At 38.1% G+C, this 25,516-nt stretch overlaps 1 protein-coding gene across 1 annotated transcript; it reads right to left on the bottom strand.

Annotated features, from left to right (window-relative positions):
- Nucleotides 1-983: 983 nt before the first annotated feature.
- On the bottom strand, nt 984-3,510 carry LOC131152784 (uncharacterized). The gene is made up of 2 exons (XM_058104641.1): nt 1,845-3,510; nt 984-1,516 (listed from the first exon to the last, which is right to left on the bottom strand). The coding sequence occupies exons 1-2, from the start codon at nt 3,222-3,224 to the stop codon at nt 1,115-1,117; spliced, it is 1,782 nt and encodes a 593-aa protein (XP_057960624.1). The 5' UTR covers nt 3,225-3,510; the 3' UTR covers nt 984-1,114.
- Between the last annotated feature and the right edge of the window lie 22,006 nt (nt 3,511-25,516).

Raw genomic sequence — 25,516 nt, 5'->3', positions numbered from 1 at the left:
GAGCAGAAATTCAAATCTTAAATAATTTATTGAGTTTACTCCAAATTTAAGTCTTAAATCCTTGATTTCAAACATTGTTTTATTTAATTTTTAAAACCCAAAAAATAAGTTTTTTTTTTAAATTACTTTAAAATTTAAGAATGAATAGTAAAAAAATTAATTTACACAACTAAAAACACTCTTTATTTTGTACTTTTGTATTATGAATCTTGAAAAAAAATAAAAAATAAGTAAAGTTTTTACAACTCAAAAAAATTTTAAATAAAAAATATTTCCAACAATTAAATAGCTGTTAATATCTCAATATAGCTATCTCGCACCCAACGTAACAAAATAAAATATCATAATCCATGTGCCTATATTGAAATATTACCCTAGAGAAATTGATAAAAGATTGAGCACACCTATGATACAATTATATTTATAGCTATCTCGCACCCAACGTAACAAAATAAAATATCATAATCCATGTGCCTATATTGAAATATTACCCTAGAGAAATTGATAAGAGATTGAGCACACCTATGATACAATGATATTTATATTTTTCTATTATTTTCTCACATATTTCTGTCCATAACAACACAAAAAACTTGTGCCCGTTGCAAATTTAGCATGCCTATAATAATAATAATGATAATAATAATGTGTCCTATAGTTATAGTGCTTCTAGGGTCATTTGTCTCCCCAGTGGACCCAACATGTTTGTGACAAGAACATCATCTAACAAAGATCTTGGAAAGAGCTGAAGACGACACGTCACATTATCCCACTTCGACAAGTACTGAATTCATATATTAACAAAATTAATTAATTAGAAAAAAATATACCACAGCCACATTTAAAAATTAATTAATTAATTTTAAAAAAGAAAAACATGTGAGTGAGTTGCTTTTTTCTCAGTCAAGAAGTCCGCGTTTCCCACATCAACTCCAAAATTCTCTCCCTCTCTCTTTCCCTGGACCAGTCAACTCGTTTAGTAATTTCTAACGCCGAAATCATTGAAAATTAGATTAGGTGAGTATGGAAACTGTATAAATTAAGAAAATTAATCGGCGCAAACACAAACCCATTAATTAAATTAAATGAAAATTTGAATTGGGCTTGAATCTTCCTACTTGGACTTCCTCGTCGACTTTGATTTCTTCATTTTCCGATTCTTGTCGTCAATGCTGGTCCACGCGTACCCGCTCGGTATCGCAAACGGATCCGACTGCTGCTGCTGCTGCTGGGGCGGCAGCCGGTGCTGCTTTGCGTGGCTGTTACTTCTCCTAAGCCAGGACGGCGCCGGAACTGCCGATGTCGACGTCGACGAGGATGAGGACGGAAACGATGAGTACCAGCCCGAGCTGGCGCTCTCTGTCTGCCGCGACTGGTCCTCCGCCGGCTCTCTCCCCCCTTGCAGGAAGTGCCCGGGGCTCGAAAACGGCGTGTAGAACTGTTCCGTCGGCTGAAGGTCGACGAACTTCGTGAACGTTATCACCACTCTCACCGTCGGTACCACCGGGATCGCCACCTGCACCACCACAAAGATCCGATCAGTTACAAAATCCTGCATCACAGCATTGGACGGGCCCACTTCGCTGAACGATATTACAAAATGTACAGTTATTGGGCCCCACGGATCATCAACCGTCGAATCGGAAAATTGATGACCAATTTGGACCGTCCACGTTGCTTAACCGACAATGTAGGACCCACAGGGACAGACCGAGCACATTCGCAGTCTCCTGTCACGGTCTTAAGGCTTTGCTTCCGCATCAAAAGATGGGAAAGGCCAAAAAACAATTGCGGACCCCAAAATAGCCCTGCTGTTTTATTTTCTTTGACGATTTTGCCCTTACCTTGACCGGGAATGTTCCCGGCGGGAACTTGGTGGTGAGGAGCTCTCTCATTCGCCGAACCGCCTTCACTTTGCTGGCCAAAATGTCGAGCAACGGCAAGAGCTCCTCCGTCTTCAATGGAAACTGCTCTGTTAGCCATACCGACGGCCTTAGACTTCTCACGTACTCCTTCTCCTTCGTCGGCGGCGGCGGCGGTGCCATTGCCGACGTTAGTCTCCTTCGATCAGGCGCTGCCGAAGGAATAATGTCCACGCTCTTCCTGCCTACGGTAATCCACTCTCTTTCCTCCCGCACGAAGCTACTGTGCCGACGCCGATCCGGAATACCGAAATTCGGGTTTTCGGCGACGAGAAAGCCGTCCGCATCTTCGTCCAATTCTAATGGTAGAATTTGTTCACCAGCAATGTCAGCGTCGCCAGCAACCTTTCGAGAACGGAAGCTGAAAATGACGTTGTGGACTTCGTAAACCCTAGCTTTCCACTCACCGACGCTCTCAGTCTTCTCTTGTCTTCTCCAGTTCGTTCGTCCGATAAGTTCGGCCTTCGTGACGTCCATTCCAGGGCGGTAAACGCTGGTCTGAGCGCAGAAACCGGCAATGTCGGACTCGGTCATCGGCGCTCCGGCGTTCTCGAAAGCGTCGAAAATTTTTCGCTCGTCGCGGTTCAGAACCAGCAACGAACCTGACGGTACGTCATGCTCCCTGTCTCCGTCTCCGAGGAAGAGAAAGCTCTGATCGGCGCGCTGGATCTTCAGGCCATCGAAACCGGCGAGAGACGTGTCCGCTCGTAGATTACCGTCGCGCTTCCAAATCTTGTATGTATCGGACGGGGCAATTTTACCTACAAACGGAACGATCGAACTCTCGAAGTGAAACGAAATCTCCATGTAAAAATCCCTCATTCTACGAAGAACGGCCACGAGGCGCGGCAGTCGTCGTCGCCACTTCGCCCAGGCGGAGCGGTGGTAGAGACGGAGGAGAATCAGGGCGACGTCAGAGCACCGGCGGCACAACGCCTCCTGCAAAGCATTCCAACCGGCGGAGTTCTGCAGGGACGCGTCGGCACCGGCGGCCGCGAGAGCCCGGGCGGCGAACGAGTCATTCAAACGAACAGCCAGATGTAGTGGAGTCTCCCGGAATGGAACGTCACGACGGTCGAGTACAGCGGCGATCTGTTCGGCCATTCGTTCCTGGGCGAGAGACTCCGATTCGGTGTGAATCTGAGCGGGATCGGCGAGTCGAGGGAGCGACGACACAAGTCGCGACAAAGTAGTGTGATCCCCCAAGGCCACGGCATAGTGAACGGGACTGTGCCCGTATTCCTCCGGTTTAATAACCGGCGCCGCCGTCGACATCGCCATTGACGCCGAAGACCTCGCCATGGCAACAACTCTCTGCTACGATGCAAATGGAAGGAGGTTAAAGAAGAAAGGGGGAGGAAGGGAGGGGCAGTTTGGTCATTTCAGAAAAAATATCCTTTAGAAAACCAAGGTATGCAGTCAGAGAAGGAATGGCGCATCTTTTGTTGCTTCCTCAGCAATTGCTTTGTCTCCATTTTATTTATTTTTTATTGTCACAAAATTATCGGATGGTTGTCCTTGTGTCAACGGACGGTGGAGATTAAAGCCACCGTTATTTTTGAAAATGATCAATTAAAAGCCGGGAGTTATGATTTGGCGTGTTGTTATTGGTCAAGAAAAAATAAGAGTTATTTAAGAGGGAATTGGTGGGGTAGTGTCTCCGTCAACCCAGACCAAATCCGAACGGAATTCGTTGCCTTCGAGGCACACAACAACGTGTGGTCTTAAATGTGACTCTATCATTTTTCTATTCCAAAATAATTATATTGCAATAGTTTTGAAAATAACAACAAAAATAAATTACATTAAAAATAAAATAAATTTGGTTTTGGGGGGAAGGGGGGGAGGGAATTATAAGGTCTACAATGGAAAGTATGGTAAATTATTTTTAATATGAGATAAACATATATATATTTATATATTTATATATAAAGCAAGTTGCGAGCAAATCAATAAAAATACTTTTTTTAGTATTGTAATATTTTTAAAGTTGCATTTGAAACATGAATTTTAAATTTTAAATTTGATTTTTTAAAAAAATTTAATAAAATTTCATATTGCTCATTATCTAAATTCATACAAATTTAGATTCAAAACTTTTTCAAAGCATAAAATAAATAAATTTTGTATCGAGTTGAAAAGTTATTTTGTAAAAATCTATAAGATGTATAGTTTACATCAGTCTTCTACGGGAATTTTTGTGTTATATTTCATTTGTCAAATTACATCGCATATCATATCTGATTTGCTTCTTGAGCAATAATTAACATTGACGATGCATTAATTTTGTTATTTAATAATTTATAATAGAATATTAGAGGATTTAGACCATGACAATCTTAATAGAGAAATAACCATTGAGACGTCATAATTGAGGATCAATCTTAGAACCTTGCCATAATTCTTTTTGATGAAGTACTCCTTTTTTTTAAAAAAAAAGAGGTGGACCTAGCAAGGAGTTTGGTAAGCCGACAACAAAAGTACACAGATATAATGGTCATTACAAAGACTTAACCAAAGGAGAAAGTAAAAGAGAGATCAAACCAGCTGAGTCTTTCGAGTTATAGGACTTGTATCAAGAATTGAAGATAACAAAACTACAGAAAATCAGACATATTTCTTCATGCTCTTTCCCACCATCTTGTCGAAGAGCATCCAAACTAGGTTATTACCTTCTAAAGGTCATCAGTAACTAATAAGAAATCAGACTAGCCACTATGATTGAATTCTGGTATAACTTTGCTCCAGTTATAGATATTAGTCAAAACTCTATTATAAATTACTAAAGCTATAGTGGAGACATCTTGAAATATTCTTTGGTTTCTTTCCTTCCATATTTCCAAAACAACTACAATTGGAGTTGCTCACTTTAGAGTTTTTCTACCATGTTTAATTTTTGTAACCCTCCACAAGATAATCAAATCCTTCAACCTTTCAGGCATAATCCATGTTACACCGAACAAGAAGAAAAGGGAGTTCCATATTGATTGGTTCTAACTATAGTGCAAGAATAAATGATTCACCAATTTTGAATCTTTTTTACAAAGATGGCACATTGAAGCGATTAAGCAGTCCCTTGTTTGAAGATTATTTTGAGTCAAAAATTTTATTTAAGGAGCTTAGCTGTAGGAAGAAGGAAATTTTTATAGGTACAGTTGGGGTCAAAAAGGAGTTGAGATGGGTTATAAGGAAAGACTCCTCAAATCAAGCTCCCAATCACAAGTTTTGATTTATAGGCTAACACTATGTTTGTAACAAATATCAAATATTCTGTGTTGTAAATGTGAGACTTGATTTTAGTTCTCTTGCTTAGAATAGAGTTTGTATACGTGTAGTGACCCCAAAAATGTATATATGATTAAAGCATAATAATAAAAATAATAATAATAATAATAATAATAATAATAATAATAATAATCATCATCATCATCATCATCATCATCATTAAGTTAATATCAATATAGAGGTGTTTTTCTATGTGATTCTTGATTCAATGTTTGATGCCTAAGAAAGACTTTATCTTAGCGAGTGCTCAAAGACCATTACAATTTAGTCGCTCCCTGGAAATCGGTCAGGTTAAAATGAAATTTCATAGGATAAATAGGGTAGATACTGTGATACCCCATGAATGAAAGATTTAAAAGATTAGATGTTACTACCCATATCATCAAGGTGCACCTTTCTTTTCGGGAGCTTTCCCATAAGAACTTTATAGTTAAGTGTGCTTAGCTTGGAACAATATTGAGATGGGTGACCACTTGGGAAGTTTTCTTAGGAAGTGTGTGAGTGAGGACAAAACACACTGAAAATGACATGTGTTGATTTGTGGGGCCAGTCATTAGTCCGACAAGGCCCGCCCCCCTGCTGTCTGGTCTAGGTGGAGGAGGAAAGACGCAGTACTCCTTGGCAGACCCAGGTTGGGGCGTTATAAATGGTATCAGAGCCAACACCTAGCCGAAAGTGTGATGAGATTCACATCGCTTGGGTTTGGAAATGTGGGTTCGCAACGAGGATGTTGCGTTCTATACGTGGGGGAGAATATGATACCCCATGAATGAAAGACTTAAAAGATTAGATGTTACTACCCATATCATCAAGGTGCACCTTTGTTTTCGGGAGCTTTCCCATAAAAACTTCATAGTTAAGCGTGCTTGGCTTGGAGCAATCTTGGGATGGGTGACCACCTAGGAAGTTTTCTCAGGAAGTGTGTAAGAGAAGACAAAACACACTGAAAAGGACACGTGTTGGTTTGTGGGGCCAGTCATTAGTCCGATAAGGCCCGCCCCCTATTGTCTGGTCCAGGTGGAGAAGGAGAGACGCAATGCTCCCTAGCAAACCCAGGTTGGTTGTAAGAACCTGAACCGTGATAATGAGTTTATATATATATAAAGAGAGGGACATTTTGGTAAAAAAACAGATTCATCGACGAAGCTGGATTTCATTGACGAAGCCTATGTTCTTCTCATCGACGAAGCCATTGAAAGATTCATCGACGAAAGCACCATTTCTTCGACGAAATCGGGTCAGGTCAAAGGGCTATAAAAGGAAATTCTTATTACTTCTTCATTAAGAAATCTCAAACTTATCCCTCTCTCTCTCTCTCTCTCTCTCTCTCTCTCTCTCTCTCTAAACCTCTCCCTACTCTCTCTCTTTCTAGATTTATTCGTCAATCGTTGATAGAATCGAAAAGCAGAAGTTACCACAAGGATCGTTGAAGGATTCTTTACAACTTCTACGAATCAGAATCTCGTTTCGGAGGTTTTCAGGTTTTCACAAAAAATCGAGGTAAGGCTTGGTTTTCATTGATGATATGGTAGTTTTGTAGATGATGGTCCTGTGAGTATATTCTGTACTGTGATTTGTAGGTTTTGGAACTTGATTCGCTATTTAGGAGCCTTGGAGTTCGGGATTTGTTATACGAGGTTAAGGTAAGGGGAACTATGTTTATATTAGTTCTTTTCGAAATCGGACTCGGTGGAATTGTGGTCCACAGTCCTGTGTTTGTTTTGGCTACTCAGTTGGGAGGATCTAATGGGGAAAACTATGGGTTTTTCATTATTGCAGTTTTGGGGAAAAGGGGGCGACGGACTAAATCTCGAGTTTTGTTGAAAACTGAGTATATGTGTGATTTATACTGTGATATTGGGAAGGTCGTGCCTTGAATTTGTTTAAAATATATTTTTTTGGAAAACCATGATTTAGATTACCAAATGAGTGTGGTTTGTTTGGTTATATGAGCATTCATGTGTGTGTGATATGCGAAATTGCTGATAGGAACGCGGTTTTAAAATGATTCCAGGTAGTGAGAGTGTCCGGCTCAATATCCAAGGGCATGTGTTTATCGCCTGCCACGTAGGCAAGAGTGTCCGGCTCTATATCCGAGGGCATAAGCCTATTCTGGCATATCAGGCCGAATGGTGTGGATCCACCAGTTAGCGCTGGTACGATGCCATGGAAGTCGAGGACTAGTCATGTGCCGGTGGTGTTGTACTTCGCGGGTTGACTACGGGCCAATGCCGAAATGCCGAACCGGCTTTGAGCCGATGAATGTGACGACACTGTGTATTACTGATCATGTGTGTGTATTGTGACAGGGCTGCATATAAATGGTCGTCGTATGCGTGCATGTATGCACTGTGTGAATTAGTACTAGATTGCATTCAACCGCATGTATGTTGTATCATGAAAACACTCAAATGCCACACACTGATATAACCTGTGTTCTTCCTTACTAAGAGATGTCTCACCCCTGTTGTACGTATATTTTTACAAGTCCTTCGAATAACCAGAACTAGCGTCCTGGTGTAGGGAGTGTAGTGGCCGGTGTACTGCGTTAGCGCTTAGGTAAGTGCTAGGATTGTAGTTTGTTGGGTTGCCATTTTGAGTTGTATTTGGGCACCCAGTTTGTACATTTTGTCAGAGCCATGTTTTGCTCTTGTATAGACTCTGGTATGATACTGCATATATTGATATAGAATGACTTTTTCTACTGCGTATATGATTGTGGTTGGATGTGTTTAGGGTGCCTAGGAACCCCACGGGGTCGAACCCTCATTCATTGTACTGTATCTGTGATAATTTGTATGATACAGGGACAGGTTAGGTTACATTTTCACCCTTGGGTTCCATTACGAGGTTCGGGGCATGACAGCTTGGTATCAGAGCTAACCAGGTTACTAGATCTTGTAGACTTGGTTAGTATTAGTTATGAGTATATACCAGATTATAGGAAGTAGATATGGGTAGATTTGGTTGACGGTTGTTCGGTTGCTAGACCAGGATTTGTCGATGGTATTCCGTGTTTTTCTTGGGATGACGGTTCCATTAAAATCAGGGCAGATCATTGATGACTTTTGTGTCGGTGTGATAGGACAAACCTAGACCTAGTAGGGAGTAGTTAACACAATTAGTGTAGATCATTGTGTTAATTGTATGTGTTGTAGGGATACTGATAGATTCCTATTGTATTGCAGAATGGAGCCCAAGGATAATAACTTGGGAAGTGGCTTCGAGGAGACTACGAGTGATAAGTCTCCTTCTGTGCCTCGAGGTTTGACGAGGCAGGTATTGAGGGAGATCGGGCGGAGTGTGAGGAGACGCGAGCGCTCTCCTACTACTGCAGGGTGCACCATTGAGAGGTTCACACGCATGCACCCTCCGACGTTCTCTAGAGGACCTGACCCGATGACAGTAGAGGATTAGGTGGAGAAGACTGAGAGAATTTTGGAGGTCCTGCATTGCACGGATAGGCAACGAGTCCTTTATGCCACCTTCTAGCTGTTTGGGGAGGCGGGTCGATGGTGGATTGAAGTGAATCTGATGGAGAAGCAGAGAGGTGGTCCTAAGAAGATGACATGGAGTCGTTTCAAGGAGGTGTTCTTCGACAGATACTTCCTGGCTTCCATACGTGATGCGAAGGCAGATGAGTTTTCTGCACTTACTCAAGGGAGTTTGACGGTACAGGGGTATGCGGCTCGATACATAAAGTTGTCCCGCTTTGCACCGTGTATGATATCAAGCGAGTATAAGAAGACTTGGAGGTTCAAGAAGGGTTTGAGGAAGGATATCCGCAGACTGGTGGGTATGTTTCAGATCTACGAGTTCTCAGTATTGGTGGATAAGGCCATGGTGATCGAGAATAGTATTCGAGAGGATGAGGCGGATCAGGAATTGAGGAAGAGGACAATACATTTTGGTCCTCAGACAGGATCTTATCAAGGATCGTGAAAGAAAAGGATCAAGGGCTCGGGTTACCGCCAGAATACCGAGCGCCAGGATTCTCAAATGAGCCAGACTGGTGGTCGTTGCACCAGATGCCACAGGTGGCACAAGGGTGAGTGTCGGTCATTTGGGGGTAGTTGCTACAACTGTGGCCAGCTAGGCCACATGTCTCGTGATTGTCGAGCACCGAGGCAAGACGTGCTTGCAGTTAGTAGAGACCAAGGGAGCAACTAGATACCTCGAGGAACCACTCAAACGAGTACAGCTCCGGCCAGAGTATACTCTCTTACTCCAGCAAACGCTGAGCATGCAAGTAACGTGGTGACTGGTACCTTATTATTGCTTTCGAATAAAGCTTCTGTATTTTTTAATTCAGGTGCAACCCATTCCTTTGTATCTGTGAATTTTGTGGGACTGTGTGGGGTTGAGATCCAAGACATAAATGAGGTGTTATCTATTACTACGCCATCGGGGAGTGTATCTTTTTGTAGGAAGATGTTGGTAGACTGCTCAGTGGAAATCCAGGAGAAGCTGCTACCGGCGAATCTTGTGGTATACGACATGTCGGGGTTCGATATCATTCTGGGGATGGATTAGTTGTTCTCTAGTTATGCTGTGATCGACTGTCGTAGGAAGGTGGTAGTTTTCAGACCTCCTAGGGAGCAGGAGTACGAATTTTTGGGATCGTGTGTGCGTTCAGCGCCACAGATTCTGTCAGTTAGGGGTACCTAGCTTGTATAAAGGAACAGCCGCAGGATGAGTTGAGACTCGAGGACATTCAGGTGGTCAGCGAGTTCCCGAATGTGTTTCCAGATGATTTACCCAATTTACCTCCAGATCGTGAGGTGGAGTTTGCGATAGAGTTGCTGCCCAGTAAGGCACCGATCTTTAAAGCTTCTTACCGGATTGCTCCAGTAGAACTTCGGGAGTTGAAGGAGCAGTTGCAGGAATTACTGGACAGGGGATTCATTCGACCTAGTGTTTCGTCTTGGGGAGCTCCAGTATTGTTTGTGAAGAAGAAGGACGGATCGATGCGGATGTTCATTGACTACCGTGAGATTAACAAGGTAACTGTGAAGAATCGCTATCCTTTACCTTGTATAGATGATCTTTTTGACCAGTTGCAGGGGACACGAGTATTTTCAAAGATCGACTTGCGGTCAGGATATCATCAGGTGAGGGTTAAAGTAGAGGATGTAGCGAAGACTGCTTTCCGAACCAGATATGGTCACTACGAGTTCTTAGTTATGCCTTTTGGGTTGACGAATGCACCAGCGGTGTTCATGGATATGATGAACAGGGTTTTCCATGAGTACCTAGATCGATTCGTAGTGGTATTCATTGATGACATTCTGGTATACTTGAGGAATATAGAAGAGTACGTTGAACATTTGAGGTTAGTGTTACAGATTCTGTGGGAGAAGAGGTTGTATGCTAAATTGAAGAAGTGTGAATTCTAGTTGAGTCAGATTGCGTTCTTAGGCCATGTGGTTGCTGGGGATGGTATATCAGTTGATCCTAGCAAGATTTGGAGCTGTGGTCGACTGGGTAAGGCCGAAGAATGTACAGGAGGTTCGGAGTTTTCTGGGATTGGCGGGTTACTATCGTTGGTTCGTAGAGGGTTTCTCTAAACTATCTGGACCTTTAACACGTTTGACCAGGAAAGGAGTGCAGTTTGAGTGGGCCAATGATTGCGAGCAGTGCTTTCAGGAGTTGAAGCACCGGCTGGTTACTACTCCGGTGTTGACCATTCCTTCAGGGGATGGTGGGTTTGTGATTTATAGCAATGCGTCTCTGAAAGACCTGGGATGTGTGCTTATACAGTAGGGTAAGGTAGTAGCGTATGCTTGTCAGAAACTGAAAAAGTATGAGAAGAACTACCCTACGCATGATCTGGAATTGGCTACTGTGGTATATGCACTGAAGATCTGGTGACATAATCTGTACAGGATGTAGTGTGAGATCTTCACTGACCATAAGAGCCTTAGGTATTTCTTCACGCAGAAGGAGTTGAACATGAGGTAGGGGTGTTGGCTAGAGTTGATTAAGGACTACGATTGCATGATCAGTTATCACTCGGGAGAGGCTAATGTGGTAGCTGATGCGTTGAGTCAGAAGTCAGGGCCTATGGCTGTATCTGCGGTTATAACTCAGTGTCACATTAGATGGGATTTGGAGAGCTCAGGTATAGAGTTAGTGGTTGGTGATCATCAGGCTTATCTTGCTGGTTTGGTGGTCCAACTGACTTTGTTTGAGCGTATAAAAGTCGAGCAGGCTAGTGATGCAGAATTGACTGAGGTTAGGGAAAAGGTACAGTAGGGACCAGCTACAGAATTTAACATCTCTAAGGGAGGTGTGCTGAGGTTTGGGATCAGGCTATGTGTTCCGAACGATGATGAGATCAGAAGGATGATTTTGGAGGAGACGCATCGTTTTATGTATACAATACATCCCGGTAGTACAAAGACTTATCAGGACTTATGCGAGACCTTTTGGTGGTCTAGTATGAAGAGGTATATTGCTCAATTCATGGAGCAGTGTCTAATATGTCAACAGGTGAAAGCTGAACATCAGAGGCCGGCAGGGCCGTTGCAGCCTTTGCCTATTTCGGAGTGGAAATGGGAGCATATTTATGTGGATTTTGTGACCGGTTTGCCATCAACGCTTCACGCATAGAATGCTATTTGGGTGATCGTGGATAGATTGGCAAAATCTGCTCATTTCATACCGATGAAAGTTAGTTATCCTTTAAGTAGGCTAGCGGAGTTGTATGTGCATAAGATTATGAGAATGCACGCGATACCGGTGTCCATTGTGTTAGATCGAGATCCAAGGTTTACCTCTCGATTTTGGATGAGCTTGCAGGAGGTATTGAGGACGAAACTTACTTTTAGTACAGCGTTCCACCCCCAGACTAATGGACAGTCGGAGATGACGATACAAATATTGGAAGATATGTTGCGAGCTTGTGTGTTAGATTTCGATGGTGGCTGGATACAGTTTATGTCACTTGTAGAGTTCGCTTATAATAACAACTTCCAGTCTAGTATCGGGATGACACCATTCGAGGCTTTGTATGGTCGGAGGTGTTGATCTCCTTTGTGTTGGGATGAAGTTGGTGAACGTCAGGTGTTAGGACCTGAACTTGTACAGCAGGTGTTTAAGAAGGTGGCTTTGATCTGGGAGAGGATTAGATCAGCTCAGAGTCGGCAGAAGAGTTATGTAGATGTTCGCCGCCGTGAGTTAGAGTTCGAAGTGGGAGGTAAGGTATTTCTACGTATTGCTCCGATGAAAGGGGTGATGAGATTTGGGAGAAAGGGGAAGTTGAGCCCGAGGTATATCAGACCATTCGAGGTACTTGAGCAAGTGGGTCTAGTAGCCTATAGAGTTGCATTACCTTCAGCACTTTCGAGGGTCCATGATGTGTTTCACATCTCCATGTTGAGAAGGTATGTATTGGATCCTTCACATGTTATTAGTTATGATGAGTTGGAAATTGGGGATACTTTAGCATATGAGGAGATACTTGTTCAGGTTCTGGACCATAAAGTTCAGAAGTTTCGTACCAGAGAGATACCATTAGTGAAGGTATTGTGGCGAAACCACGAGGTTGAGGAAGTTTCTTGGGAACTGGAAATGGAAATATGCTGGAAGTATCCACAGTTGTTTTGAGCACTTGTACATGATCCTACTGTGGGTTGGGATAGGTGGTTAGTTGTCGGGAGTGTGTGTGTATTATGAACTCCTAAGACCATTGTATATGTAACCAAGGTATTCCTCTGCCATAAGTGAGGGTATGTATATGTATGTGTATAATGGGACTGCGTTGTGGTGATCGTCGGTTCGCTCTTGAGCTGTGTCTATGTGTTTGATTGTATGCATGAATCTATGAATGAGAGATGGCAAATTTCGAGGACGAAATTTTTTGTAAGGAGGGGAGATTGTAAGAACCAGAACCGTGATAATGGGTTTATATATATAAAGAGAGGGACATTTTGGTAAAAGAGCAGATTCGTCGATGAAGTCGGATTTTGTCGACGAAGCTTGTGTTCTTTTCGTCGACGAAATTCAGAGACTCGTCGACAAGGTGAAGTCGAGGGGTCTTAGAAAAACCGGCGATCTCAGATTCTTCGACGAGGCCACCGATTTGTCGATGAAGCCAGTGAAAGATTCGTCGACGAAGGCACCATTTCGTCGACGAAATCGGGTCGGGTCAAAGGGTTATAAAAGGATATTCTCATTACTTCTTCATTAAGAGATCTCAAACTTATCCCTCTCTCTCTCTAAACCTCTCCCTACTCTCTCTTTCTATAGATTTCTTCGCCGATCGTTGATAAAATAGGGAAACAGAAGTTACCACGAGGATCGTGGAAGGATTCTCTACAACTTCTACGATCAGAATCTCGTTTTGGAGGTTTTTAGGTTTTGGCGAAAAATTGAGGTAAGGCTCGGTTTTCATTTCTAATCTGGTAGTTTTGTAGAGGATGGTCTTGTGAGTATATTCTGTATTGTGATTTGTAGGTTTTGGAACTCGATTCGCTATTTAGAAGCCTTGGAGTTCGGGATTTGTTATACGAGGTTAAGGTAAGGACAACTATGTTTATATTGGTTCTTTTCGAAATCGGACTCTGTGGAACTGTGGTCCACGGTCCTGTGTGTGTTTTGGCTACTCATTTGGGGGGATCTAACGGGGAAAGTTATGAGTTTTTCATTATTGCAGTTTTGGGAAAAAGGGGGCGACGGACTGAATCCTGGGTTTTGTTGAAAACCGAGTATATGTGTGATTTATACTATGATATTGGGATGGTTGTGCCTTGACTTTGTTTAAAATGTATTTGTTTGGAAAGCCATGATTTAGATTACCAAATGAGTGTGGTTTGTTTGGTTATATGAGCATGCATGTGTGTGTGATATCGGAATTGCTGATAGGAACGCGGTTCCAAAATGATTCCACGTACTGAAAGTGTCCGGCTCTATATCCGAGGGCGTGAGCCTATTCTGGAAGATCAGGACGAAGGGTGTGGATCCACCAGTTAGCGCCGGTACGATGCCATGAGAGTCGAGGACTAGCCATGTTTCGGTGGCGCTGTACTTCTCAGGTTGGCTACGGGTGAACGCCGGAATGCCGGACTGGCTTCGGGCCGATGAGTGTGACGACACTGTGTATTAGTGATCATGTGTGTGTATTGTGACGGGGCTGCGTATAAATGGCCACCGTATGCGTGCGTGTATGCACTGTGTGAATTAGTACTGGATTGCATTTAACTGCGTGTATGTTGTATCATGATAATACTCAAATGCCACACACTGATATAACCTGTATTTTTCTTTACTGAGAGGTGTCTCACCCCTGCTGTACGTACATTTTTACAAGTCCTTCGAGTAAACGGAACTAACGTCCTGGTGTAGGGAGCGTAGTGGCCGGTGTACTACGTTAGCGCTTGGGTAAGTGCTAAGACTGTAGTTTGTTGGGCTGCCATTTTGAGTTGTATTTGGGCACCCAGTTTGTACGTTTTGTTAGAGCCATGTTCTGCTCTTGTATAGACTCTGGTATGGTGCTGCATATGTTGATATAGAATGACTTTTTCCGCTGCGAATATGATTGTGATTGGATGTGTTTAGAGTGCCTAGGAACCCCACGGAGTTGGACCCTCATCCACATGACTAGGTGGGGCCCACACGAGTCTTGAACTTGAACTTGCTTCAACATATTAATTGCAATTTCATGCACCAAAATTCTTCACGTAATCCATATGTACCTACTGAGAGCTACAAACTGAAGTGTGTTTTGAGTGCATGTGCTTGTTTGAGAATTGAATCATAGGACATAAGTCGACCAATTCCTTTCTACATCAGTGTTCTTGTATACACTTCATAAATCTTACAATATAGGTGATCATTCTCACGTCCAACGCATGTGGGGTCCACAAGACGATGTGGAGCCCACAAGAGTCACAAAACAGTATAGGACCTATAAAATCATGTGAAAATTATTGGAATTATGAAGGACTCACTTAGGTCTCAAAGTTGCGTGGGACCCATAGACCATGTGCACATGAGTTTTTAAAATTTGAACTTAATTTTTTTTCAAATATATATATATATACACATTAAAGCATAGCTTAAAAATAATAATAATGATAATAATAATGATTTCAAAAAATTAATTAATTAATTAATGAAGTAAACTAATTAAAAATTAATTAAATGGGAGTGTCAGCAACCACTCCAATTTTTCTCACATGATCCCCATCCACATCTCATACCTAACTCATCCCATACCCATTAATTTATTTTAAAAAAATTATTATTTCACCCCTATTCTCACACTTTAACAAATTCTATTTTCTTTTCCCAAATTTTCCTATAAATAGGAAGCTCTCAACCTTCATTTTTCACAAAAAATTTTCAAAGGAAGAGAAGGATTAGTGAGTGAAATAATTAGAGGTGGAAAGAGAATTTTTACTATAATTAAAATTCTCACTCACTCACTCATTCTTTTCGATATCATTTTTAGAGATATTCGTTGTGATCGTATCACAAGATTAAGTAAAAGGTAAATAAATTTGATTATGTTAGATCTTTATTTAAAATTTATACTCAAATTTATTTGTAAGTAAATTTTGATTATGTTAGTTATTTTCATAAAATTCTTCCGAATTTATTTTTACGCATATTTAATTATACCAGTTTTATCTTTAATATACTTACGTTTATTTTTGAGTTAAGAAATGTTCTAAACCCCTCGGGCATTTTACAATATTAATTTCTATTAAAGAAAATATTTTTCGTATGAAAATTGTGTGGCATGAGTTTTTTCTACGTTACATATTTCACAAAAATATAAGTAAAAATGAGATTTTCATGATATTATTTTAATTGTATAAATTATATAATAAGATGTATTCAAAACCCCTTATGACTCAGACGATACAGAAAATTACGAATATTTGATACCGCAACTTAAAGTTTAAACGGATTAGAGTGCACCAATATTATTTACAGAGTGATTTTATATGGTAGTGGATTTTTCTTAAGTGCACACATGAGTCGGACTAGGGTTTAGTAGGAAAAAATTTACTTAATTATTATGTAAGTTGATTTAGTTTGAATGGTCAGATAGTTAAGTTCAGTTTTCGGACTGCACAACCCAGTCATAGGGGTAAACATGAGTTACGATTAACAGGCCTAAGGGTCGTTTTTACAATATATGTATATACATATTTAATTACGTGTATAGAGTTATCGGTGATTTGAATGAAAAGTATATATATATATATATATATATATATATATATATATATATATTTTCCTTATACGTTTCCTTTAGATCATCATTTAGGTATAAGAATGATCATGTTCGTATAAACATATATTTTTCATTCGAATCATCTATATATATATAATTAAATATTTTAGCCACAGTTTTAAAATTAAAAGTTTAATTTAACAGTTATTAAATTTTAATTTTGAAATTGATAATAAAAGTTTTATGCAAAAATTTTTAAATTTACATTTATTTTAAAAATAGTTTTGAAGTTATAGTATTAACTATTATTTTACGAAATTCTAAAAACTCATTTTGTCCACACACTAATAATAATCTTATTTACTTACTGAACGTCGTCTCACCCCAATCGTTATTTTACATTTCAGATAATTTGAAGAATATACCGGAAATCTGACGTAACAAGTGCATAAGCGGGAGTAAAAAGAGTAGAGTAGAATAAAAATTTAGTACAATATAATTTAGAATATATTTGTATATTTTAGAATTTTAGAAATTTTCATTTTAATAGTTAAAACGTATATTAGTAATAAACAAATTAGTGCTCTGATAATAAAAATAATTTAGATTTATGTGCATTCGTTGAAAAATTTATATGTAGGAACCCACTCGGATTCGGATTCGGATTCTTACAATACGTGTAGATATGTTGATACAATAAAGTAAAAAAGTGTGGAAGATTTCTCAATTGACTGAAATAGAATCTCTATTTATATTTCTCAAAACTTCATCATGAATTATCTTATAACAACAATACTTCTTTTGTATCAAATGATAGTAGGGAGAGAATGGACATTGAATATTTTGTTAGTTGATGGCAACTACACGGTAGTCCTTGGAAGGAATGGAAGGTCGTACCTTTGTAAATGATGCTGAGGAGGGTTATAATTGAAGACTGAACTGACCCTCTTGGATTTCTAAGTAACTGTTGATTCTAACGGTTTCATACCTAATATCTTAGCCCTTCGGAGTTACCAAAAAGGGCTCAAACCTAAATACCGAACCTCCTATTTAGAATAACGTGACAAATTATTAAGTAAAATGTCACTCTCAAATTATGACTTTATTGTTTACTATTGTTTTCTTTTTCAAAAAAGTCTTATATTGTGTTAAAAAATGCTGTAGAGATAATTTTATAATTTAAAAAGATTTGAGTCCTCTCTTAATTTCACCTAAACTTTTCTAATTCCAAAAATTTAAAATTTTGGTAAGATGATTAGTTGCATCATGTTTATTTATGATGTCTTTTGCAAAATAATGTCCTATAAAAATAAATAATAAAAAAAGTGGAAAAAAAGGGCTAGTGGCTCGTGAATTAGGAATTTGAATTTAACAGCATCAATAAAATGTAAAATGTTGCTTAAATTTCAACACTCGAGAGTTATATCCTTAATATTGTCGTTTCATGAATACAATAATAAGTTGTTCTTTTAAATTGAAAATTTAAATTATTTTAATTATTTAGCATCTAATATCTGAATATGTATTGTTTTTCTATTTTAACTTTCTTAATGTTCAGTGAGGGAGAGTGAGTTAGTTACTGGAAGGTGCAGTAAAAGAGGTACCAGTAGACTTAAAATAACTTAAAAAGACATAATGAGTATGGATTTAATATCACTAAATTTTTCAAAAGAAATAGTTCACCCCACCTAGTGGGGCTTAAGACTTAATTTTGTTGTTGTTGTTAATGTTCAGGAGCGTAAGTATTTGATAAAATTAGTAAGCAATTATATAAGTTGAGTTTTTAATTTGACATGACAATATTTTCTTGTCGTATATTTTATTAATTATTATAATCAACAATATAGTTTATTTTTGCACAAAAATAAAATTTATTATTTTAATTTTAACCACCAGGATATTGGGTTTTATATCATTTTTATTTTTTTACAAGGAATAAAATTAGAAAGGGGACCTTTAAGCCCAAATAGACATGTCTTCTTGTCTAACTCTATTAGAGGAATTTTTACGAAAATTTAGAACTACCAATATCTAACAAATTCACTTATTTAGTGAGCATTTTCTATTTTAACTTTCTCAATGTTTAGGAACATAAATATTTGATAAAACTAATAAGCAATTGTACAGGATGAAGTTTTTAATTTGACAAAAATAATATTTTCTTGTCATATATTTAATTAATTATTATAAATAAAAATACTATAATTATTATTGTACAAAAGTAAATTTCATTATTTTAATTTTAACCACTAGAGTATTGATATCTAACAAGTTCACTTATTTAGTGAACTAATTTATAAATAACCTATATTTAAAGGCAATTCAGATCAAACAAATACCTCCTTAATAATTTATTTGTATATGAGTTTGTTGAATTCAATTAAGCAATTGTATCTTGAAGCAAAACAAGAAAAACATGAAAAAAAAAAAGTATTATTGTTATATTTAAAATCTAGTTTTCGTATGCTTAAAATTTAGAACTTTTAAATTAATACGAAAGTGAGAAAGTTGTGGAACATGAACATCACATTACATTCGAAAATTTAAATTGTGAAATATCATTTGCATGGTCTTTATTAGGAGGACATTTGATATAAAAAGTTTGATTTTTTTTCATCATTAATACTTTTGAAAGTTAAAATTTAGAAAATAAAAATGTATTAAGTATAATAACTATTATAAAATTTTAAAATTGTTTTTTAGAGATTAATTGGTTGAAATAAATTGAGTTATTTTAATCTTAAGGAAGAATTAAAGACACTTGAAATAATTAATATTATGATCACAATTTAAATATTTTATTTTTGAAATTTGAAATAAATTTTCATTGAAAAGGTTATAAAACGTGTGCATTGCATATTACTTAAAAATTTAAATTATGAAAGATCGAACCATTTTATTGCTTGGACCAAAGAACAAATAATAAAAGACTTAATTGATTATTCAATTGATGCAACATTTACAATCAAAAAGTATTTTTATGTTAAGAAATATATACATTTTAAATTCAAAAATAGTATTAATAGTTTTAAAATCAATTATTTTTTACAAAAACTAATAATATCTTGTACATCTTTATAAATAAAATAGGTTAAAAGTCACTAACTTGTCCTGAAATTTGGTAAATGACCTAAACTTTCCCTAATCTTTTAAAAATTTTATGAACTTTCCTTGAAATTTTGAAAAATTTTAGACACATCTCCAAGTAAGGGTGTAATCGGTTCGGTTCGATTATTGGTCAAACCAAAAACTAAATTGAAAATTGCGATTTTTGAACTTCTCGAACCGAAACCAAAACCAAACCGAATGTGTTATCCCATGGAGAACTGAACATTCAGTGGTTTGGTATGATTTTTTTGATTTTTAACCGATTTTAAAAATATTTAACCTTTTTTTTGTAAGGGTTGTTGAGAATCTATTGGCCATTTTGATTTTTTATAATGTTTCATAATTTTAACAAAATTAAACCTATTAAATTGTCTAGACAACCCAAATTTATATATATATATATATATATATATATATATATATATTAATAATAGTAATTTATATATATTTATTTAAATTGATTTTTTTATTTTTTCGAATTGGTTATATTTTGAAACCGAAATCAAAACCGAAACAAAAAATTTACAATTTCTGAAATCAAAACTAAAATTGAAGACTGAAAAACCAAACCGTTTGTGATTTCAGTTCGATTTTCGGCTTTTCAATAATTTTTGTACACCCCTATCTCCAAAATTTAACCAAAAAAAAAATAAATGCATACTTTGCCTGATATTTGATTAAAGAAAAATTAGAAGGATGAATAAATATCTCAAAAGTAAAATATCAAGTGAAGTTCCATGAGGCCAATTCTATATCTTTTTGTCAAATTGTAAGGGAAGTTTAGCAATTGAATTTTTAAAAACTTGAGGAAGTCACAAATTAACTTCTAAGGAGGTTACTGTTGTTTTCCAAATATCCTGTGTTGGTTTTTTGATTCCGATCTCTATTTTGATGTTGACGAAACACCAGTATCTTATGTGTGTATTTAGTATGTGAATAAGCTTAAATTCCAACACACATAATGTAACGTCCTGAACCCGTAAACCCAATCCGGTGCATTATACCTAATTAACCGTGCTTTGTGGTGCCCCGAACCCACCTTGTGGGACCCAGGTGCCATGTCATTCATTTTCCTGTACCTGTTATTCCATTAATAATTACGCAGCGGAAAACATAACTACGGTCCTTTATAAATAATATACCAGAGTTTTCTACTTCTATCTACATTTTATAATAATCCATTCAACCATATGCATCCATATATATACATATCTCCAAAAATATAACCAACAACTTCCAGTATTCACAACCCAGAAAACTTAAAACATAAAACATAAATCATAAAATATATACATCTCAAAAATATCATCAAAATTATACCTTTTCCCTTTTCTATAACCCAAAAATGTTGTAATAACCTCGAGCTCTCTAAGCTCGATCTCGTGTAGGTCCTGAAAAAGATAAATTTGTATTCAGATGAGACACATCTCAGTAAGGGAAGAAATAATAATTTAAATCAGCATGTGACCAACATGAGATTATAATCAACATGAGTACTCTGGTATGTATACACAGCTAAGCCTAACAAGTCTACAAGACCTAACAACCTGGTTAACTCTGATACCAAGTTGTCACGCCCTGAACCCGGAAATGGGACCCAGGGGTGAAATTGTAATATAACCTGTCCTTGTATCCAATAAAACATCCAAAGATACAGTACAAAGGATGAGGGTCCGACCTCGTGGGGTTCCCAGGCACCTTAAACAGTATCCAAACACAATTATATACGTAGCGGAAAAAGGTCATTCTATATATATATATATATGCAGTACCATACCTGAGTCTATACAAGAGCAGAAATAGACTCTATCAAAAACGTACAAACGGGTGCCCAATACCTCTCAAATTGGCAACCCACCAAAATACAGCCCTAACACTTATCCAAGCACTAACCGCAGTACACCGGGTTCCAAAACTTACAACCAACAGTACAAAATATACTCACAACAGTGTTCTCTACAAAACTAGCGGATTAGAATTGAAAATCGAGTCTTACCTCAATTTTATGCCAAAACCCGAAAATCTCTGAAACGGGATTCCGATCCCGCAGAACTTGTAGAGAATCCTTCCACGATCCTCATGGTAACTTCAGATTCACGATTCTAATGACGAACGGTGAAGAAATCTAGAGAGATAGAGAGTAGGGAAAGTTCTAGAGAGAGAGAGAGAGATATTTGAGTTTTCTTAGTTGAGAAGTAAAGAGAAATCTATTTATAGCCCCTTTGACTCGGGCGTCTTCGTCGACGAGATGGTGTACTTGTCGACGCGGTCATATAGACAAATCGTCGACGAGACGATAGTTTCGTCGACGAATCTTGATATCTGCGTTTTTCGAAAACTCTCAGCTTCTCCTCGTCGACGAGCCTCTGAATTTCGTCGATGAGAGATACATGGACTTCGTCGATAAACTCTGGCTTCGTCGACAAATCCTGCTAAATTCCCATTTTACCCCTCTCTTATTTATTTAAACCCATATATCACGGTTCGGGTTCTTACAATTGCAAATTCTCCTTTACCTTCTCTTGCACTTTGGCATTCTTGTCTTGGTCATGCACCCTCTTCTCGAGTATAACAATTAGCTTGTAGGGGTCTGTTAGGTTTTGTGTCCAAATACTATTTTGATTGTACTTCATGCTAGTTAGTGATGGGGATCAACATGTCTTATGTATCCCTTTTACTGATATGATGACACATGGACGAGCTCCCGATGTCCACTCCTTTGCTGACATGCTGACACGTGGATGACCTTCAGATGTCCACTATTATTTTTATCTATTTTGTAGGAACACATGGGATTAATTGAAGATCTTCTACTTCTTTGTTGGAAGAATTTTGTTATGGGAAGACTTTGTTATTGTGTTAATTTATATTTTTCGTGGATATGTTATTTCAAGTTTATTAGGTGCTTGAAGACCATGCTTGAAGACCTAAGTGAAGTATCGAAGTAAAGTCCAACTCAAAACCCATGTGGCCCGCATGGCTCCAATGGGTCCCACACGGTTTTGATGTTCCTTTTGGAATATGTTTAACTTTCAAATTTGAATTGTAATAATGCAAGATAACTAAATTTGACTTGTGTGCTTATAAGTTGAAGTTCCTTCTTTTTTAGTAAGTATTAATTGTGTTAGGTTAATAGTTGTTAAAAATTGTTGAGAGTTGTTGTTGAAAGTTATTGAGAGTTGTTGAGTGTTTAGTACTTTGTCTCCCAGGCTATGCTTATAAATAGCCTTCTTATTGTAAGAACAAGATATATGAAGTTGAAGTTGAATATTGAAGAAGCATCTCTTTGCTTGAGCTTGTAAAGCTTGTTCCTCTCCTTGTGAGTGAGTAGTGTGTGGCTACAACGTTCTTTCTGGAGATCAAGTGGTGAGAGACCACTAAACTATCCAACAACTCCATCAACCCCTCCTCCATCTAATACTCTCACGACCCCCGTCAACACCACATGACCAGCATCTTCATACACCCACACAACGATCATCATCTACACTTCATTGCTGCGTTCATATTGTGATTCAAATCTTATATGAAGGACCTACGGTGTGATCTAACTACGTGTGGAACAACGTCAAGTCATCCAAACCAATCTCTTGGTAACTTCAGGACTTGTGTTTGAGTTCTTTGCTATATTTTGTGAACCCTTGCTAGTTGATTAAAATCACATCTTTGAATAGCCCATTTGATCCATAGATTGCAATATTGGTACTTGCTAGTTAAAATCAATTGTATGAATATTAGTTTGCTAACATAGAACTTTTATTCTTGAATCTTTGAAATAACAAATTTTTAGCATATAACTTGATTCTTTTGTGAAAGAACCAATTGGGACTTAATTGCTGGACAAGTCATACACCTTTTGAAAATCCTTGAACATGTGAAATAAAGCATGATTTATTGTGTTTATGTTCAGATAATTAAATTCTTGAATTAAAGTGTTTAAGCGTATGTGCTTGTGTGAGGGTTGAATCGTAGGACATAGGTCTACCATTCTTGTCCTACATCAGTTAGGAAAACAACCAGCTTTACTTTTCAATAATAGAGAATCTGTCACTAATATCATTTTTGAGTTAATTCATTCTAATGTTTGGAGACCTTCTCCTATTACTAGTATTTGTGGATCTCGATATTTTGTTATCTTTATTGATGATCATTCTCGTTATAGTTGGATTTTTCATATGAAAGCTCATTCTGAATTACCACCAATCTATAGTAACTTTGAAAAAATGGTTGAAACACAATTTTCCAAACGTATCAATATTTTTCGATCTAATAATGCTCTTGAATATACTCAATGTGTTTTTCAAGCCATTTTGCATTCCTATGGCACTGTACATCACCTAACTTGTCCAGGTACATCTTAGCAAAATGGTAGAGTCAAACGAAAACTTCGTCATATTCTAGACACTGTTCGTGCTCTCCTTCTCTCTACCCAAGTTCCTGCTCCTTTTTGGGGTGAAGGTGCTCTTCATGCATTTCATATTATCAATCACATTCCTAGTCCTTTCATCAAAAATTAAACTCCATATGAGCATCTTTTTGGGTCACCTTCAGACAATCATTACCTTCACTCCTTTGGTTCTGCTTATTTCATTCTTCTTCAGCCACATGAGCATAACAAACTTGAGCCTCGATCCGGAATTTCTTGTTTCCTTGGCTATGGCAAAACTCAAAGGGGGTATCAGTGTTATGATCCTGTCTCTCATCGTCTTCGTGTGTCCCATCGTAATGCTGTCTTTTGGGAACACCGATCCTTTATTGAGCACTTTCACATTCGTTCTTCCCTATCTACCTTCTCTGTGTAAGAAATCTTTCCAGATGAGTCTAACCACCAGATACTTTTGTTCCCTTTCCTAGTTCACCCTTTCATAAACAGGCCGACGAAGGGCTACCCAACCCTGAGCTTGGGTCTCCTACTCCTACTCCACCTGAAGATCTTGTAGAAGACATTCCACCTCATCACTCAACTCGAGTAAAATCCATTCCTACTCACTTACTTGACTATCATTGTTACACTGCACGTGCCTCACACCTATCGTTAGGCCTCCATTGACCCTTTATGATAGATTGCAATGAAAAAGGAGCTTGATGCATTTTCTAAGAACCATACTTGGGATTTGGTTACTCTTTCTGTTGAATAGTCTGTTGTTGGTTGTAAGTGGATTTACAAGATCAAGACTCACTCTGATGGGTCCATTGAGCGCTATAAGGCTCGTCTTGTTGCAAAAGGTTTTACACAGGAGTACGAGATTGATTATGAGGAGTCCTTTGCTCCAATTGCTCATATCTCATATGTTCGTGCCCTCTTAGTTGTCGTTGTTGCTAGTAAGTGGGGCTTTTTTCAGATGGATGTCAAAGATGTCTTCCTTAATGGGGAGTTAAGTGAAGAAGTTTATATGCAACCTTCAACTAGTTTCTTTGTTGAACCAAACAAGGTTTGTCACCTTCGGTGTGCACTTTATGGTCTTAAACAAGCTCCATGAGCTTGGTTTGCCAAGTTTAGCTCCACCATCTTTCGCTTAGGTTACACTATCAATCCTTATGATTCTACCTTATTTCTTTGTCGCACTGACAAAGGCACCATTTTGCTTCTCCTATATGTGGATGATATGATCATAACTGGTTGTTTATGGCCTTACAAGGCTTAAAATCTTGTTATCATGTTTTGATGCTAACAAACAAGTGAAATTTAATGTATTTGTGAGTAATGATATTTTAGGGCTCATATATGAGAAAGTAAGGTCAAAGTGCTCACAGGGATCAAATGAAGCTTAAAAGAGTTAAAACATGGATTTAAAGATGATATATGAAACCTTGAAGAATACGAGGACATGAATGAGTTGTTGAAAGCCAAGGCATATTAAAGTCAAAAGAGCCAAAGAAAGGCAAAGTGAGAAAGCTCAAAGAGTATGGAAGCTTGAAGAAGAGTATGGAAGCTTGAAGAAAAGATGGACTCAATCCAAGGACAAAACATGAAGACTCAAGAACCTAGAATGAGAAAACTTTTAGAAGTTTTCAT

Source organism: Malania oleifera, chromosome 4 (assembly GCF_029873635.1).
Source record: "Malania oleifera isolate guangnan ecotype guangnan chromosome 4, ASM2987363v1, whole genome shotgun sequence".
In the NCBI taxonomy this organism is placed as follows: Eukaryota; Viridiplantae; Streptophyta; class Magnoliopsida; order Santalales; family Ximeniaceae; genus Malania; species Malania oleifera.
This window is presented reverse-complemented; position numbering and strand designations above follow the sequence as displayed.